The sequence below is a fragment of the Rutidosis leptorrhynchoides genome, chromosome 6 (genome assembly GCF_046630445.1).
Source record: "Rutidosis leptorrhynchoides isolate AG116_Rl617_1_P2 chromosome 6, CSIRO_AGI_Rlap_v1, whole genome shotgun sequence".
Classification (NCBI taxonomy): domain Eukaryota; kingdom Viridiplantae; phylum Streptophyta; class Magnoliopsida; order Asterales; family Asteraceae; genus Rutidosis; species Rutidosis leptorrhynchoides.
In genome coordinates this window covers 345,619,326-345,639,805 of record NC_092338.1, presented here as the reverse complement: position 1 = coordinate 345,639,805, position 20,480 = coordinate 345,619,326, and the positions used below count along the sequence as shown (strand labels likewise).

General features: G+C 34.3%; 1 protein-coding gene and 1 pseudogene across 1 annotated transcript; both read right to left on the bottom strand.

The window, feature by feature from the left end:
* Positions 1-17,400, bottom strand: part of LOC139854767 (uncharacterized) — a 158,268-nt pseudogene extending 140,868 nt beyond the window's left edge.
* Positions 17,401-17,987: 587 nt separating this feature from the next.
* Positions 17,988-18,827, bottom strand: LOC139854766 (uncharacterized). The gene has a single exon (XM_071844050.1). It carries the CDS (start codon positions 18,825-18,827, stop codon positions 17,988-17,990), a length of 840 nt encoding a protein of 279 aa, XP_071700151.1.
* Between the last annotated feature and the right edge of the window lie 1,653 nt (positions 18,828-20,480).

Genomic DNA, 20,480 nt, shown 5'->3' with positions numbered 1-20,480 from the left:
CGAGGAATGTTTTGCTTGTGTCTATCTCGTCAAACATTTATAAAAGCATTTCATGTATTCGCAGTTCAAAATATATTTCAAAAGCATTTAATAAAGCAGTTGTAAAAACAGCGCATGTATTCTCAGTCCCAAAAATGTAAAGAGTAAAAGGGAATCAAATGAACTCACATATTGTATTTTGTAGTAAAAATACATATGACTGTATTGATCAATGCAGGGTTGGCCTTGGATTCATGAACCTATATCAATACTATATATATTAACACATATAATCGTAATCGAACAAGTTTATATATTTATAACTTTATTAGTTATATCAATTATATTGATAAGCTATATGTTTCCTTAATAACCTAATTAGCTATATTTACTTTATATATTTTAAATAAATGCTTAATATTTATTATAAAAATATCAATACAATTACGTTATATGTAAACATATATATCTATATAAATATCATTTGTTTGATAAAATAATAATTTCAATGATACTAAAATAGTGGCAATAATATAATATTAGAAATGATAAAATTTGTAATAATACTGATAAAAATATTAAAAATGATAATTTTTAATAAAAATGATAATTCTAATACTAATATTGAAGTTAATAATAATAATAATAATAATAATAATAATAATAATAATAATAATAATAATAATAATAATAATAATAATAATAATAATAATAATAATAAGAATAATAAGAATAATACTTTTACTAATAATAATACTAATAATACTAATAATACTAATAATTATAAATTACTACCTTAAGGGTATAAGCTCCAAAAATAAAACTGTCCTTGCCAAGACTCGAACCCGTGACCTCTCATTCACACAACCCTCACCCAAACCACTACTCTGTTCGTTGATATTTGAATTAATCGCCACTTAAATCTATATAACCCATAATTTCCTGTTTTCCCTTATTCTTCTCTTTCTTTTTCTAAAAAAAATGCCACAATCAAGGCTTGAACCTGCGACCTTCCGTATAACGCAAACAACCCTTAACCATTAATCCATTTATGTTTATCTGAAATATTATCTCCCTAAAATATATATATATATATATATATATATATATATATATATATATATATATATATATATATAACTCGAATTAAATAGCTTCTTCTTCTTCCACAACTAGACCCATTTAATTTTTCATCATCGTCATCTTCATTAATTATTATTAACTTTAATCAGTAAAAGGCTTAGGAACATAAATAACACGCGTAAGTATGTGTTGAAACCGAAACAGGATTAAGAAACAACACATCTTCGTTGTTTTACTTCATCATCATAAAAAAAATTAACTACTCGTCAACTTGGGTGTCCCATAATGGTCGGCCAAGAACTCCATCCATGTCCCACGTATTTGAAAAAAAAGTTGAAGCATGAATATATTTAATTACCCAAGTTGACAAACTATATGTTGTGGACACCTTCTCTATTATTTAGCGACCACCCTTATTGCCACAGTAACCGAAAAAAATAATCATTCAAGTGTAGTTGTAGCGGGTTAATGATGTTAGAAGGTGACGGGTTGAATATGAAGAAAGGTATAGCAGTTATTATCGACAAACGGTTTCCCATGGTAAAGGTTAAGCGACAGAAAGAAAGAAGAAAGAAAAAAAAAATTATAGGTGAGGGTTTGAAGTGAGTGTCGATGGATGGTGTGCTGGCTGTGGTGATGTAGAAGATGACCGGTGGAAAGTTGTTTGGGTCATTCACATTAGAAACCACAAATAATAAAACCGAAAGTGGTATTGTGGTGATGTTCCGGTGGTTATAAGGTAGTGATCGTGAAGGTGTAAGGTGGTGGAGGATGGTGTTGCAAGGAGGTTGAAGATGGTGGTTAGTGGTGGTGGAGATTGACGGCGGCTCACTATGGTTATAGTGATGAGAGTTTGGCGTTTGGTGATGATGGTTTTCTATCCATCTGTTTATGTATATGTAACATATATTTATATATAATTAGATTAGATATAATACAATATTAAATTAAATATAATAATAATTATTTATTACATAAAAAAAAACGTGTTTTCATAATTGCAAAGAAAATATGTGTTTGAAGAAGGTGTTAGTTTAGTGCATGACATAATACCCATATGAGTAAACACAATGATCAAATAACACAGCTACTAGTTTGTTTTTCTCAATTATGCATAAGGAGCAAGTGGAAGAAAAAGAAAAAGAAGACAAATAATCTACAGTTAATTACTAATTATAATATTAAATTGAAAATTTTAAACGTGCTAAGGCAATCATTCAATTCATAAATCTTTGCCGACAGTTTATAGGGATAATATATCGTGTCCATTGCTAAACAGTTAACGTATAAAAGTGCTTCTAAAAATCCCAAATTTTTAGATTAAATATATTTAATTATTTCACTCATTAACTGTTTGAAACCTGATCAAAAAGATTAGATAATTATTTATTTTCAGTTCCAATTTATCTATACGGAGTACTAATATTTAAACTTAAAAATGTAAAAATATTTTTAACAAATCTAAAATTTTCGTAATCAATTTACAGTCAAACTTTTATCTTAATCATTCATGAATGTGTATTACATCTATATTAAAACTAACAAAACGTCCACCGAGTGTCACTGACGTTTACTAATTAGGCTCGAAATCAGTTATTTTTAATGTATTCTCTTTCTATATGCAAACAGTTTTAAATAGCAAGTTTTAACTACTAAAATAAATATATTATATATTTTTAATATAATTATATATATTTACAAGAAATATTTACATACATATATATATATATATATATATATATATATATATATAAATATACATGTATCTATTTACAATTAGTTGTTCGTGAATCGTCGAGAACAGTCGAAGGTCAATTGAACATATGAAACAGTTCAAACTTTTTGAGACTCAACCTAACAGACTTTTCTTATTGTGTCAAAAATATTAAATCGTATCGAGAGTTTGGTTCAAAATTAGTCGGAATTTTCCGGGTCGTGACAGATGGCACCACCGAATTAGTAACCATGGCATATAACAAAGGAAGCTCATACAACCGAACCTCGGTTAAGTCACTTCTTCAAGGCAGTATATTACTTGTAATCACCGTTAAGAGAAGTTTGGGCACTATCTTTAACCGCTTCTTTTCTAGCGTGAACCTATGCATTAGTGTACCCGGTGGTACATGAAACAACTCCCGAATCATTTCATCATATCTATCCGCTAGAGGTTCAAACAGTTGCTCCCTTGTGGGATAATCATACTCAGTTCGGCCTTGCAAATCAATACCCGCATCATATTGCAAGTCCGAGTGTGCTAATTGGTTGAACGTCTCCATTGTTAGTGGAATCTCCCTGTTATTCACTTTCCCAACTAATCTAAGTGTCCTCGGAAAATCATCTCCTTCTTCCCATTTCAACGTGGACATCCACTTAAGGACATGATTCGAATAAACTACATTATACTTGATCGGGATTTGATTATCATCCCAACCACATATCACTGGCGTAAGCGCCGCCTCCCAACCCCACTTTTGAAAAACCGTAAAGACACCGTACCTTCTCCATGATACCCGAGTTAAATCCCTCTCGTATAACATTCCTTTTAACAACGTGGTCTTTCTTTGCAAGTATAATTGGACTTGTGCCTCATACGGTGCCTCTTTAAGCCTTGGAAAATCCGCCAAGTCCAAGTTAGAATTTGAAGCCTCAAATACTTCTTTACCTTTACCACCTCGTGCTTGTTTCATTATTCCTGAAAAACAACACTTAATCACACAATTAGTGTCCAAATAAACATTCACTCCACATGTAGTTGCTTAAATAATAATCATTCACATTACAAAGCAATACATGCATTCTTAACTTTTATCTTCGAATCTTATTCCAACTTCAATTATAAAAATCATGCACTTTAACTTCTAAAACACCCCACTTCATCACTTCTAAACTCCTAAAGCCATATACATTTACTTATTCATGCTTGCTTCAAGAGACATCACACTTATACCACTAAATTTCTTTATCATCATCAAGGTATGCAATAATCACAAAATTAACTCACTTAACACAATACATAATTGATTTAGACTTAAGAAGTCAAACCTAGTCAACTACTATCAAGTAATTTCTTAAGTTCACCTTAAATCATGAAACAATTATGTAAACATAACCTAACACATGTTATCAAACAAACAAACTCGAATTTAACAATAAATCAATGAAACACTAACAATTTCGAACTTAGACATACCCTAAAACATTCTATTAGACAAACAAAATTAAATAAAATAAGAGATGAACAAGTATACTAGTAAATTCGGACCCTAAACACAATTAACATCAACAATTAAAATTAAACAAAGAAAAAGAGAAAAGAACATAGGAATTGAAGTACCTTGATGAATGATTGAAAAAACTACTCAATTAGTGGCAAGATTTACCCAAAATTGAAAACCCTTGAATTTGGGTTTTTCTCAAGAACACCCAATTAAAACCAAAAATTTTTGATTTTGATGAAGGTTTGATGTTTGGATGATGTTATGTTATGATTATTTGATGGATTATGAGTGGATTTGGTAAAAAAAATCAAAAAATTTGAGTTTTTGGGGGTGTTCTTCGTCGACCGCGAGTATGGAGTAGAAGTGGTTTTGAATTTTTTTTTTTTTTTTTTTTTTATAAATGGAAACCTGATAGTGCTCCAAATGAACATATATTTAGTAGTAATATCCTTCCAATATGTAAAGTTTTCAGTTGCAATTGTTCTATATTCAAGTAATACTCGTTTAAATAAATAAGTGCGAAGACAAAAGGCGAAAACGAAGATTTGAAGACGCAAACGTCCAAAAAGCTCAAATGTACAAGATACAATCCAAGTGGTTCAATTTATTGATGAGAAACGTCTAAAAATGACAAGATTACAAGTTGTGAAACGCAAAGTACAAGATATTAAATTATACGAAAGGACGTTCGAAAATCCGGAACCAGGACCTGAGCCAACTATCAACGCCCGACGCAACGGACCAAAAATTACAAGTCTACTATGCACAAGAATATAATATAATATTTAAATAATTATATAAAATTATATATATATATATATATATATATATATATATATATATATATATAATATAACGTCGACAAGCAAATGGCCAAAAGTTGGTGAGCTGGAGTGCGTCACTCCGCGATCTCGGAGCTGGAAGGCACAATTGCTAAGCGATAGCGGAGCAGCCAAAATCAGAAATGCCTATAAAAGGCACGAGCTTCTGCCGAGTTTGATACACCAAAAAAATAATAATACTCCCTCTGTAATAATAAATATATATATAAAATATATATATATATATATATATATATATATATATATATATATATATATATATATATATATATATATATATATAGTATAGGGTAGTTTTATATTAGTTAGTTTGGGTAATGTAAAGGTTATTTTACGGGTTTTGAAGTCGAAGCTCTGTCCGTGTAACACTACGCGATAAATAATCAATGTAAGCTATGTTCTCCTTTTTAAATTAATGTCTCGTACTTAAGTTATTATTATGCTTATTTGAACCGAAGTAATCATGATGTTGGGCTAAATATTAAAGACGGGGTAATTGAGCTTTGTACCATAATTAGGGTTTGGACAAAAGAACGACACTTGTGGAAATTGGACTATGGGTTATTAATGGACTTTATATTTGATTAATATAGAGATTTACAATTTGACGTAGTTATCTATAACCACATACGCTTGATCGGGTACGGTAGGCGGGATATTTATAAATACTAATAATTGTTCATTTGACCGGACACGGGGAATGGTTTAATAATCAATGGACTCATTAAAACAGGGGTGGATTACATTCAAGGGTAATTGGTGTAATTGTTAACAAAGTATTAAAACCTTGGATTACACACAGTCGATAACCTGGTGTATTCATTAAACAAAGTATTAAGAACTTGTTACAGTTCGAATCCCCAATTAATTGGAATATTTGACTTCGGGTATAAGGTTAAATTTACCGAGCAGTTTATAATTATGACCGATGAACTATTATGGACAAAAACTAGATAGGTTTCAAATACATCCAGGACAAAGGACAATTAACCCAGGACAATTAATTAAAATCAAAACGTCAAACATCATGGTTACGGAAGTTTAAATAAGCATAATTATTTTATTTTATATTTCCTCGTACTTTTATTTTTTTTGTTATTTTAATCATTGTTATTTATTTTACGCACTTTAATTATTGTCATTTACTTTACGATTCGCTTAAAATATAAAATCGATAAACCAGTCATTAAACGGTAAAACCCCCCTTTTTATAATAATAATAATTGTAATATATATATTTATATTTTGTACAAATATAGTTATATAAAAAAATATAGTGTAAAATAAGTCGTCTCCCTGTGGAACGAACTGGACTTACTAAAAACTATACTACTCTACGATTAGGTACACTGCCTATAGTGTTGTAGCAAGGTTTAGGTATATCTCATCTGTAAATAAATAATTAAAACTTGTGTAATTTGTAACGTATTTCGTATTAAAAATATATAACTATTTCGTACCCCCACGCTACAACATCAAGTTTTTGGCGCTGCTGCCGGGGACTCGGCGAAACGCTATATTTTTAATCTATATTTGTATAAATATATTTGTATATAATTTTTAGAAAAACAATATAAAATTAAAAAAAACGAGTTTAAATTGAACCTGCATACTCCGAGATCGCGGAGCTACAAAGCAAAATCCTACGAGATCGCGTAGGAGGACCTGACAGGTCAACCCTAGCATTAATTACGGTTTTAGGGTTAGATTTTTTTAATAATTATTATTATTTAGGTTTAGATTAATTATTTAGTTTAATTATTTTTTAAGTTTTAATTAATTTAGTATTTGTCACATTTAGTTTAATATTTTTTATATAATAATACTATAAAAATAATAATTTTATATAAAATTTTATTTTTATCATTTGTATAATATATCTTTTTATTATTTGTATATTTTTAATCGTTTCGTTCGTAATTAGTTTTAAACTTAGTTCTTGCCGTAGTTATTTTATATTTCTAGATTTTTAGGCTTTGCCGTAAAATCCCTTAAGTGCTTTTTCTTTAGATTAAGATTTAGGCGCTTTAGAATTTTGCGACGCAGTTTTTAGATTTTTGTACCTAATTAAGTTATTGCCGTTTTGGATATAGAATTTCTTTTAAGTTTCAATACCTTTAGGCGCAACTTTTTAGATATAGTTTTTAGACTTTTAAGTTTCGACGTTTTTCTTTCTTATTTTTATTTTTCGACGCGTAATCTTTTTCTTTCTTATTTCTCGACACGCTAGTTTTTAGGACATAGATTTTCTATTTCTTCTCTAAAATTTCAAACGAAAAATTATTTTAAGCGGTTAAATTGATAGACATCCAAATTTTCTGGTTCGTAGTAATAGTTGAATTTGTTAGTGGCAAGTTGTGGGCTTCCGATTTAAAGGGTCCTGGCTACCTGCTGCATCTATTGGCTATTCGAAACGTGGGCAAAATCAGAAAAGTCTATTAATTTGATAACTTATATAATTTTTTATTTATAACTAATAGAATAATTAGCAAATGCACCACATTGTAGCTAAAATTTGGTAATAAGCGCATTATGGAAAATTTCGAGAATATTTTGGAAACTCTTTATGACATACGAAATCAATACTCTCAAACGGGTGTTGATGACAATTCGTTCGGTCAATCTTGGATAACGAATGACGAAACAATAACTGGTTGTGAAATCTGTGGAGATTATCATTCAACATGGGAATGTTATTATTACGTTCCTATGGAAAATTACGCACCCACGGAACCTGAATGGAACGATTATGAGAAATACAATTCAAATTGGGATTATTCCCAAGAATATTTCCAAACTCAACAACCAGAAGACGAGAAAAATTATGTGTCTGAAAATCTATTGGACAATATGAAAATCAAACTCGAAGAACTCGATGCTCAAAATGAACAAATGATAGAGTTTGTAAATCGGCAAGCTGAAACTCTATCAGATTACACACCTGTTAATCTGAAGAGTATTGTGCAAGAAAATCTCATATCATCGAATTTTAATGAATTCGAGAGCTCCGAAATCACCAACTATTCCGATGATACTTTTTATTCAGCTTTACCAATTTCACAACATATCGACACATTAGCCTCTACCGATGAAATCATCGATCAATCAATGATTGAAGAAGAAGTAAGGGTGACAAATTGGTACTCTTGGGAAAACGATAACGTTGAAAATTTTACCCCCGAGACCAAAGTGGAGGAACCGATAAGGACCGTTAATGAAGAAGAATTTGCTTCGATCCAGCCACAACCTTCCAACCCAATATTCTCAATAGACGAGTCATCTACCGAAGATGAACTACGAGCTGTAATAAATAATGACACCTCAGATTTTACCCAATTGGGTAATAGAGGTGAAAACTTTGATCCCGAGAATAAACGGAAGGAAATGTTAGGAATTTTCCACCCTATAGTATGTATGTCAGTGTATATCGATCCATTTGACCAAGAACCAGAAAAGATACATATCCATTTACTAAAAGCTACACTTAAAAAAGAATTAAGTAGTGACGATCGGGTGGGTCTAATCTTTAAACCCATTGGTATATTTTATACCACCCGAGATGTAAATAACTGGCTCACTCGTGGAACTTATTCTACCGACTTCACATGTCGTCAGCTAAGTGTGGGGAAGTCTAACCCCACTTAACATTAAATTAGAGGTTCGGGTTAGTGCATAACTCGTTAATAAAAATGCACGATTAGGGTAAAAGACGTATTTTTAAATATTAGCAAACAGTTCAGAAAAGCAACCGTTTTTGAAGAAAAACATGTGTGATAAAACAAGAAGGAATGAACGATGAGGCGCGCCATCTATCATTCGACGAGCTTTGTAATTAAAAACTGGTATCTTTAACTACTTTTCTACACTAATCACCCTCATGAATTTATAATTATAGTCTGATTTCATGCAAATGAGGGCATTGCATGATCTCAAGTGTGGGGAAGGGTTATAAATTCTCTCGGGTTTATACTTGGCTTATTTTCTAAATTTTATGAAAATTTGAAAAATTTTCAACTAAATGAATTCAAAATCATGTTTATACATATTTATGAACGATAAAACTAGGTGTTAATGCCGAAATTATTATTACCTCGGAAAGGACATAAATTGAGAAACAACTAAAACGCTTGAATTTATTTATTAAGATATAAAAATATGCATGAAAAAAAGCCAAGTGTGGGGAGAATGTACCAAGTTATTCAATTAAAAATTATCTATCACATGTTTCTGTAAAGTTATTGCAGGTGCTTTTGTTTTGGACTAAATTAACTGTTTTACCCAATGAAAGAAAAGATGGATCTACACGATGAATCAATTCAATCATTAAAAGGAAGTAAAGTCTTCCGAAAAAGACACGCGCTTCTTGATTTAGGTCAAGCAGTTGTCGTCCAGACCAGTTGTAGAGTCTGCGAAAAACCTTGAAAAGTTTTCTCAAAAAATCGACTGAAAATCCACGGACCTCAGCATCAAACAGGGTCGCTATGTGGTCAGATTTATCCTAACCATGAGAAGGATTTATCTCGTAAAATGGGAGGGCGCCGTGCAAATTAGCTTGATAAGGCTAATGAATCAGACTCCCAGAAAGGATAATCTCCTTAAAGATTAAAAATTAGCTTTTAAGCCTGATATTACACAATCCTTGAGATTGACCTTAAAGATTGAGAATTACAAACTCATGGAATTCAATGATATCTAAACTCGAGCTTGAACGAGAAAATATTTTGATCAAAATTACAAACCGATTTGTTTTCTGAAAACCTATTTTCAATGCGTTCATTACCATTAAACGTAAAATCCTAGGAATTCACCTGGAATTCATTAGGTCACCTGAACCAAATCGGGTGTCAACCGTAAGAACGGTGGTTGCATAGCATGGTCGGAGACAGGACCTTGTGCCAGACAGAAAAATTATAGGATGATCTTTACTATTGCTCCTACAAAGGATAGTAATAGCATCCGACACGTTTTTGGACCATAATCAAATGCATGTCATTAGACATTGCCTTAACAGTTGCTTGTTCATCGCTTTCCTTTACAACCAGACGGTAGTTTGCCGAAAGGTAATATACGGAGCAAGTATACTGGACATGTTGCTTTCCCAATACAAGGATAGCAAGTGGGTGACACAAAACCATAAGTTTTGAGCTAAAATTTTCAAATCTGAAACCCACAAAACCCACAAAAATATTTTACAAACACCGGTGAAGGGTTATTCCGAAAAACTTATCTAGGGTAAAAGCTAGATTGAATTTTCAAAAGATCAAATGTTTTCATAAAGATCCAATTTCCTAAAGGATCTAAATTTTTATAGTCATGTGGGACTGTAAACCACATCGTTACTATCATTGTTTATACCGCCGTATCAAAATCACTGATGTATAAAGTGTGAAGAATAAAGAAGTGATTCGTGTGATTTAATTTCAAGTTTTGTATTGCTTGAGGACAAGCAACGTTCAAGTGTGGGGATATTTGATAGTGCTCCAAATGAACATATATTTAGTACCAATATCCTTCCAATATGTAAAGTTTTCAGTTGCAATTGTTCTATATTCAAGTAATATTCGTTTAAATAAATAAGTGAGAAGACAAAAGGCGAAAACGAAGATTTGAAGACGCAAACGTCCAAAAAGCTCAAATGTACAAGATACAATCCAAGTGGTTCAATTTATTGATGAGAAACGTCTAAAAATGACAAGAGTACAAGTTGTGAAACGCAAAGTACAAGATATTAAATTATACGAAAGGACGTTTGAAAATCCAGAACCGGGACCTGAGCCAACTATCAACGCCCGACGCAACGGACCAAAAATTACAAGTCTACTATGCACAAGAATATAATATAATATTTAAATAATTATATAAAATTATATATATATTATATTATATAATATAACGTCGACAAGCAAATGCCAAAAGTTGGTGAGCTGGAGTGCGTCACTCCGCGATCTCGGAGCTGGAAGGCACAATTGCTAAGCGATAGCGGAGCAGCCAAAATCAGAAATGCCTATAAAAGGCACGAGCTTCTGCCGAGTTTGATACACCAAAAAAATAATAATACTCCCTCTGTAATAATAAATATATATAATATATATATATATATATATATATATATATATATAGTATAGGGTAGTTTTATATTAGTTAGTTTGGGTAATGTAAAGGTTATTTTACGGGTTTTGAAGTCGAAGCTCTGTCCGTGTAATACTACGCGATAAATAATCAATGTAAGCTATGTTCTCCTTTTTAAATTAATGTCTCGTACTTAAGTTATTATTATGCTTATTTGAACCGAAGTAATCATGATGTTGGGCTAAATATTAAAGACGGGGTAATTGAGCTTTGTACCATAATTGGGGTTTGGACAAAAGAACGACACTTGTGGAAATTGGACTATGGGTTATTAATGGACTTTATATTTGATTAATATAGAGATTTACAATTTGACCTAGTTATCTATAACCACATACGCTTGATCGGGTACGGTAGGCGGGATATTTATAAATACTAATAATTGTTCATTTGACCGGATACGGGGAATGGATTAATAATCAATGGACTCATTAAAACAGGGGTGGATTACATTCAAGGGTAATTGGTGTAATTGTTAACAAAGTATTAAAACCTTAGATTACACACAGTCGATAGCCTGGTGTATTCATTAAACAAAGTATTAAGACCTTGTTACAGTTCGAATCCCCAATTAATTGGAATATTTGACTTCGGGTATAAGGTTAAATTTGCCGAGCAGTTTATAATTATGACCGATGAACTATTATGGACAAAAACCAGATAGGTTTCAAATACATCCAGGACAAAGGACAATTAACCCAGGACAATTAATTAAAATCAAAACGTCAAACATCATGGTTATGGAAGTTTAAATAAGCATAATTATTTTATTTTATATTTCCTCGTACTTTTATTTTTTTATTATTTTAATTATTGTTATTTATTTTACGCACTTTAATTATTGTCATTTACTTTACGATTCGCTTAAAATATAAAATCGACAAACCAGTCATTAAACGGTAAAACCCCCCTTTTTATAATAATAATAATTGTAATATATATATTTATATTTTGTACAAATATAGTTATATAAAAAAATATAGTGTAAAATAAGTCGTCTCCCTGTGGAACGAACCGGACTTACTAAAAACTATACTACTCTACGATTAGGTACACTGCCTATAGTGTTGTAGCAAGGTTTAGGTATATTCCATCTGTAAATAAATAATTAAAACTTGTGTAATTTGTAACGTATTTCGTATTAAAAATATATAACTATTTCGTACCCCCACGCTACAACATCAAAACCCGACCCAGCCGCCTCCTTGCGGTGGGTGGGCGTAATGAGGTGCCCGGTCGCAAAAAACCATCCCCCACATGCGCCAGTATTTTACCTGAATGATTTTTTGGAAAAAGCCAACCGCAAATTGCGGCTGGCCACCGTAATTTGCGGCTGGGAGTGTTTTTTTTTTTTTTTTGAATAGATGTCGGGATTAATTTTTTTCTTTGACCCCCTCCCACACTTAGAGCAAAGCATTGTCCTCAATGCTCTAAAATAGAGATAGTCCATAAGTTTAACCCGACTCCCTCATAAATGTGGTCCTTTTTCCGCTCGTATGTACGAAAAATAAAAACAAACACAAAAATAAAGCTTACAAACTTTACAAGAGGGTGCGGTATTTATTTTCGAGTCGTGCACTCGACTCCTCTTCTGGATTAGCATTTGTCCGGATCATCGGCCCCGTTGTTGCTAGAGCCGAATCCATCTTCCATACGCAGCGTGATCATGTTATCTTCATCTTTAATTATCAAAGTCCCCGTATCAAAATCTAGTGACATTCTTGCTGTTGCTAGAAATCCTCGTCCCAATATAATTCGAGTGTTTGCATCCGGTTCACAATCCATAATGAAGAAATCTTCTTTGTAACCAATACCGTAGATAATGAAAAGAACATCTTCTGCAACCCCGATTGGGTCATCAACCGTTTGATTTCCAAATCGAATACTCGTATTAGTTCGAACCAACTCCCGGATGCCTATTGATTTTGCAACCTTAGTTGGCATCATATTAACACTTGCACCCGAATCTTGCAAAGCCCTGTAAGTCTTCTTCTTTTTAAATTGACAAATAACCAAAAACTCACCCGGATCTCTATACTTAATGCGAGGTTTGAATTCACATTTTGGTTTGGACTCAACGTATTCAACTTCAATTGTCCACCCCTCATCATCAACAAAAGATGTTTTGATGTTATTCATGAATCTTTCTGTGTTTTCTTTTCCCCACATACTTTCAAGCGTCTCATGAATCTCCTCTACATCCACATCCTGTTCTTTTTCTACTTCGGGTGTTTCCATAACCGTGTTAACACAAATGGTTTCATCTTTGATCAAACCCTCATCACTCTTCCTCTTCAATTTTCTTTCCAAGTAGAGATGAAAAGACTTTTCTTCTTCAATTATTTCTAGAAGTACTTCACGTTCTTCCGGACATAACTCGAACAACATCTTCTCGGTTAACTTGTGGTCGCTCCTAGCTTTCTTGAACTCCTTATACTTTCGTTTCATGGAGTCATACATAATTTCAGCTCATTCATCTTCGCTTAACTCAGAGTCTAAGCGTTGATCGAAACGAATACCCCCACACTCAACACTTTGATAGATTTCTTCCATGTTTATAGCATCCTCTACCATTTCTTCACTAACTACTTCATTTATTTTAACCTCTTGTATCTCAAGCATCATACAATAACCCTCATCAAATTCTCTCACAACTATATATGCCGAAGGAAAACGCATATTTTCCGAATTACAAAATCTAAAAGTTCCGTTTCCTCCTTCAAAAGTGATAGAACCTGCACCCGGGTCTATTTTACAATCCGCAGTTGCAATGAATCCACACCCGACTAACAATGAAACATCTTCATCTGTAGGCATATCGAAAATGGTGAATGGTACTTCAAGGAAAACACCTTTCACACTAACCATCACATCACGAAGTACACCAAGTGCCTGACACTTAGTATTATTGCCAAGTGTGATGACCGCATCAGATTTAGTCAACGAACATAAAGAACATTTGTCATGAAATAATCGCTTGTACGTCTCGTATGACATGATATTAATTGTAGACCCCGTATCGGCAATCACCTTGAATTCACGATGATCATTAGCAAAGTGGGGTAAGACCCCAATGAAACTCAATTCGAACAATACTTCCCCTGGATCTTCTTCTTGACGACGGAACTCCGGCCTTCCCTTAACATCTTCTTCCAATGACAACTTTTCATCAAACTCATCAAAACATTCATCTGAAATAACCTCGGACACCTCGTCCTCGGGCGCATCATCAAATCGCCCATCATCATCCCAAACGTCACAATTGGGCATACAACTAATAGTAACATTTTGATCAAGCCACGCTTCAATGTTCTCTTTACTAACATAATTCTTTAATTCATTCACCCGAATTGTTCTAAGTTGATGGACTTTCATGGGTTCAAACCGAATTGTCTCAACTACCCTAACATCATCAAGTGACAAACCGGAAGCAATTTTCAATCGTTGCCCATTAACTAAGAACGGTTCCCCACCTTTTGGATCTTTTATTTCAATTGCCCCATACGGAGTAACCTTGGTAACCACATAGGGACCGTTCCACTTACTTCTCAACTTACCTGCAAATAACTTTAGCCTTGAATTAAACAACCACACACTTTGCCCCACTTCAAACGTCCGCCTTACGATTTGCTGATCATGAAATGCTTTCGTTTTCTCTTTGTAAATTTTTGAACTTTCATAAGCATCGCGTCTCAACTCATCCAGCGCCGATAGGTCTAACTTTCTTGCTTTTCCTGCCTCATCCATGTTCATGTTCACCTGTTTAATAGCCCATTCTGCACGATGCTCAATTTCAACAGGTAAGTGACATGCCTTCCCATAAACAAGTCGATAAGGTGAAGTACCAATAGGGGTTTTATAAGCAAGCCCAAAGCGCATCGTCTAGTCTTAAAGACCAATCTTTGCGATTAGGATTTATGGTTTTTTTCTAAAATCCTTTTTAATTCCCTATTAGATACTTCTACTTGCCCACTTGTTTGGGGATGGTAAGGCGTAGCAATTCGATGATTTACCCCATAATCCTTTAAAAGTTTAGCAAAATGCGAGTTCTTAAAGTGCGAACCCCCATCACTAATTATGGCCTTAGGTACACCATGACGGCAAAAAATATTTTTCTTAACATACTTTAGGACAACTTTGTGGTCATTGGTCCGAGTAGCCTCAGCCTCCACCCACTTGGAGACATAATCAACGGCTACTAGTATATACTCAAACCCAAAAGAAGGTGGAAAGGGTCCCATAAAATCTATGCCCCAAACATCAAAGATTTCACAAACCAAGATTGGGTTCATGGGCATTTCATTACGCTTATAGATTCCCCCCATCCTTTGACACCTAGCACAATTTTTAACATACTCACATGCGTCTTTAAAAATAGTAGGCCAAAAGAAACCTGAGTTGAATACTTTGTACCCGGTTTTCTTGACTCCGTAGTGTCCTCCACATGCAAAAGTATGACAATGAGCTAGAATGTCCTTATGCTCATCTTCCGCCACACATCTTCTTATAATTTGATCGGGTCCAATTCGGTAAAGAACCGGGTCCTCCCAAATATAATGCTTAACCTGCGATAAAAAGTAATCCCGCTTGTGCTTGTTCCAATGTTTCGGTATCTTGTTAGTAACCAAATAGTTAACAATATGCGCGAACCAAGGTACCTGCACAACACAAAACAAACATTCGTCCAGGAAATTCTCCTGAATTGGTTTAGCAGGGTCAAACAGTGGCGGGGGTATCCTAGATAAATGGTCGGCTACCACATTCTCTATACCCTTTTTATCCCTTATTTCCAAATCAAACTCTTGTAGCAACAAAATCCACCTAATCAATCTAGGCTTAGACTCTTTCTTCTCAAGCAAGTGCCTTAGGGCACTATGGTCTGAAAAGACAACTACCTTAGACCCCCACAAATACGATCTAAATTTGTCTAAGGCAAACACTACTGCTAATAATTCTTTCTCGGTTGTGGTATAGTTCACCTGGGCATCCGAGAACGTCTTACTACCATAATAGATAACAACCGGTTTCCTATCAACTCTTTGACCTAAAACAGCCTTGGCTGCAAAATCACTAGCGTCGCACATAATTTCAAATGGTTTGGTCCAATCGGGTGATTGCAAAATGGGTGCTTCGGTCAACTTACGCTTAAGGGTGTTAAAGGCCTCCTTACATTGGTCATCAAAGTCAAAAGGTGCGTCTTTTAATAACAAATTACACAATGGTTTAGAAATAACGCTAAAATCTTTGATAAACCTACGATAGAATTCTGCATGTCCCAAAAACGATCTTACCCCCTTAACATTGGTTGGTGGAGGTAATGTGGAAATAAGTTGCACTTTTGCCCTATCGACTTCGAATCCCCGTTCAGATACAATGTGTCCCAAAACCACCCCTTCCCTTACCATAAAGTGGCTCTTTTCCCAACTAAGGACAAGGTTGGTCTCGGAACACCTCTTTAAAACTTTTTCCAACATACTCAAACACGACTCAAAAGACTTGCCAAATATTGAAAAATCATCCATGAAAATTTCTAAAGACTCGCCTATGAACTCTGAGAAAATACTCACCATACACCTTTAAAAATTAGCAGGTGCATTACATAAACCAAAAGGCATTCGTCTAAAAGTATAAGTTCCATAAGGACAAGTAAAAGTCATTTTTTCTTGGTCATTAGGGTGAATAGGTATTTGATTGTATCCCGAATACCCATCTAAGAAACAATAAAATTTCTGACCTGACAACTTTTCGATGATTTGATCAATAAAAGGCAAGGGAAAGTGATCTTTTGAAGTCGCAGCATTCAGCTTCCTGTAATCTATACATACCCGCCAACCCTTCACGGGACGGGTTGTGATCGTTTCACCTTCCTCAGTTTCCATTACCGTTATCCCAACTTTCTTTGCCACTGTTTGCGTGGGGCTTACCCACTGACTATCCGAAATAGGGAAAATAATCCCTGCATCTAACCACTTGAGAACTTCCTTCTTTACAACTTCCTGCATATTCGGGTTTAACCTGCATTGCGTATCATGAGCAGGTTTAACCTTCAGATCTGTAACTATCCTATGCATACACACTGAGGGACTTATCCCTTTCAAATCAGCTATCGTCCACCCTACTGCGGCCTTGTACTTATGAAGCACTTCCATCAAAGTTTTTTCCTACACACCTATCAAATCTGAAGCAATAATAACTGGCAAAGTGCCGTCAGTACCTAAAAATGCATACTTCAAATGAGAAGGTAAGGGTTTTAACTCAAGAGTTGGTGGTGACTCTAGTGAAGGTCTCGTATTAGTATCAATGGATTTAGGTAATGGCTCAAATTTATGAGTCCACGGTGGCAACCTAGCATCCATTGTACTTGCTACTGCTAATTCTACTGCCTTAACCTCTTCACATTCAACATCCTCTTCGTCACCTAAGCAAAATATTTCTACTGGGTCATTGGTTATTAGGTCAGAAGTATGTTTTTCCACTAATTCATCAATCACATCTATCCGATAGCATTCATGGACATTCGGGGTGTGAAGAGAATTAAAGATATTAATTCTCATCTTGCGATTCCCGAAAGATATGTCCATAGCACCCGTTCGGCAATTAATGTGAGCATTAATGGTGGCCAAGAACGGGCGTATCAAAATTATAGTGGGTTGGGCATCTCTATTCCTAGGTTCAATATCCATAACAACAAAGTCAACTGGGTAATAAAAATCCTCCACTTTTACTATCACATATTCTAATACCCCCTAGGTGTTTTGATTGACTGGTCCGCTAGTTGAATTATTATGTCGGTTCTTTTCATTAAACCCAATTCAGATTGGTCAACTAGACAAAAAGGTAAAATATTAATGCTAGCTCCTAGGTCCAATAATGCCTTTTTCACATTCACGTTTCCTACAGTCACAGCTATCAACGGGGTCCCTGGGTCCTTAAACTTAGGTGGAAGTGTACCCGAAACAAATGCATTTAGGTGCTCGGTTAGCTCCACCTTTTTGAGTAAAGTCGCCCTTTGCTTCCTCTTTTGAGTGCAAAGGTCCTTTAAAAATTTAGCATAAGACGGGACTTGCCTAATAGCATCGAGGAGGGGTAAATTTATCTTAACCTGTTTAAACGTTTCCCACATGTCCTCTGGTTGTGGTCCCTTTTTCCCATAAGGGAACTGGTTTGGGGACTCTAAGGCCTTGGGAAATGGGACGGATTTTGATTCCGTCTCCGATTTCCCGGTCTCATTAACAATTGGGTCCTTATTTTTCACCCCTTCTCCTTGGTCATCGACTTCACTTACCTCTTCCTCATCAAGAACAATAGGAGACTTACTTGGCTCTGGTTGCACTACCTCTTTTTCACCTACCTTATTGTCATACTTATTTCCGCTTCTCAAGGTACCTACTATGTTAACGCTATGCCCTTTTCCCTGATCCTTATGATTTGGATTTAGAATTGTGTAGCTTGGAATTGTACCTGTTTCCCTATTTCCCTTACTTTCCGCTACATTACCGATCTCCTTAGCTAATGCACCAATCGACTTATTTTGCACTTCTATCATTTTTCGCATTTCGGAGATGAAAGCATCCATCTTAGCATCCGAGCTAGATGGCTGATTAATTGAAGTACTGTTTTGATTTTGGTTTTGGTTTTGGCCTTGGTTTTGATAATTGTTTTAGTTTTGGTTTCGGTTGTTGGGATAAGGATTTTGCTAGTTTCTTTGGTAGTTGCCTTGGTTCTGAAAGTTACCCTGGTTTTGAAAGTTGTTTTGTGGTCTAAGTTGGTTCCCTTGGTTAGCATTCAGAGCGTTGTTATTGCTCCAACTAAAATTAGGATGATTTCTCCACCCCGGATTATACGTGTTGGAGTATGGATCATATCTCCATCCCTGAACCTCGTTAACTTGTTCTTCCACTATGTGCTGATTTACCGGTGGAATCCCATTTCTACATCCATATGCAAAGTGAGAAGGATCTCCACAAATCTCACATACTTCCTGAACCTGCGAAACATTACAAGCATGACCCTGGTTTGGGTTGTTAAATATAAGCATTTTCAAATCATCAAATTCCTGCTCTAAGTTCCTAGATGAACCACCCGAATCGAAAACATGATTCACTCGGGAGGTACTAGGTTGTTTACGATCAACCAAAGCTTGGGTTTTTGAACCCTTGCTTAACTGTTCGAAGAACGTCCATTCATCATCACTAGACCGAGTTAAGAATGCCCCACCACTAGCCGCCAAAAGAAACTGCCTATTTTGGGAATCTAAACTATCATAGAAAACTTTAACCAATTCCCACTTGGGTGAAATGTCCAGTTCATATTGATTATAAACGTTCCATATTAATTGATTTCGTTGCGAGGTTTTGACCTCTATATGAGACATTTTTCAAAGACTGCATTCATTTTTAAAACAACCATAACCTTTATTTTATCAATAAAGGTTTTAAAAACATTACGTAGATTATCAAATAATGATAATCTAAAATATACTGTTTACACATGACCATTACATAATAGTTTACAATAGAAATATATTACATCGACATATGTTTCTTGAATACAGTTTTTACACAATATCATACAAACATGGACTCCAAATCTTGTCCTTATTTTAGTATGCAACAGCGGAAGCTCTTAGTAATCACCTGAGAATAAACATGCTTTAAACGTCAAAAAAATGTTGGTGAGTTATAGGTTTAACCTATATATATCAAATTGTAACAATAGACCACAAGATTTCATATTTCAATACACATCCCATACATAGAGATAAAAATCATTCATATGCTGAACACCTGGTAACCGACATTAACAAGATGCATATATAAGAATATCCCCATCATTCCGGGACACCCTTCGGATATGATATAAATTTCGAAGTACTAAAGCATCCGGTACTTTGGATGGGGTTTGTTAGGCCCAATAGATCTATCTTTAGGATTCGCGTCAATTAGGGTGTCTGTTCCCTAATTCTTAGATTACCAGACTTAATAAAAAGGGGCATATTCGATTTCGATAATTCAACCATAGAATGTAGTTTCACGTACTTGTGTCTATTTTGTAAATCATTTATAAAACCTGCATGTATTCTCATCCCAAAAATATTAGATTTTAAAAGTGGGACTATAACTCACTTTCACAGATATTTCCTTCCTCGGAAATAAGACTTGGCCACAGATCGATTCACGAACCTATACAAATATGCACATATATATCAAAGTATGATCAAAATATAATT

What these genes read in the sequence shown, in the direction of transcription:
- LOC139854766 (XM_071844050.1), bottom strand. Translation starts at nt 18,827, where the DNA reads ATGGATGCTTTCATCTCCGAAATGCGAAAAATGATAGAAGTGCAAAAT.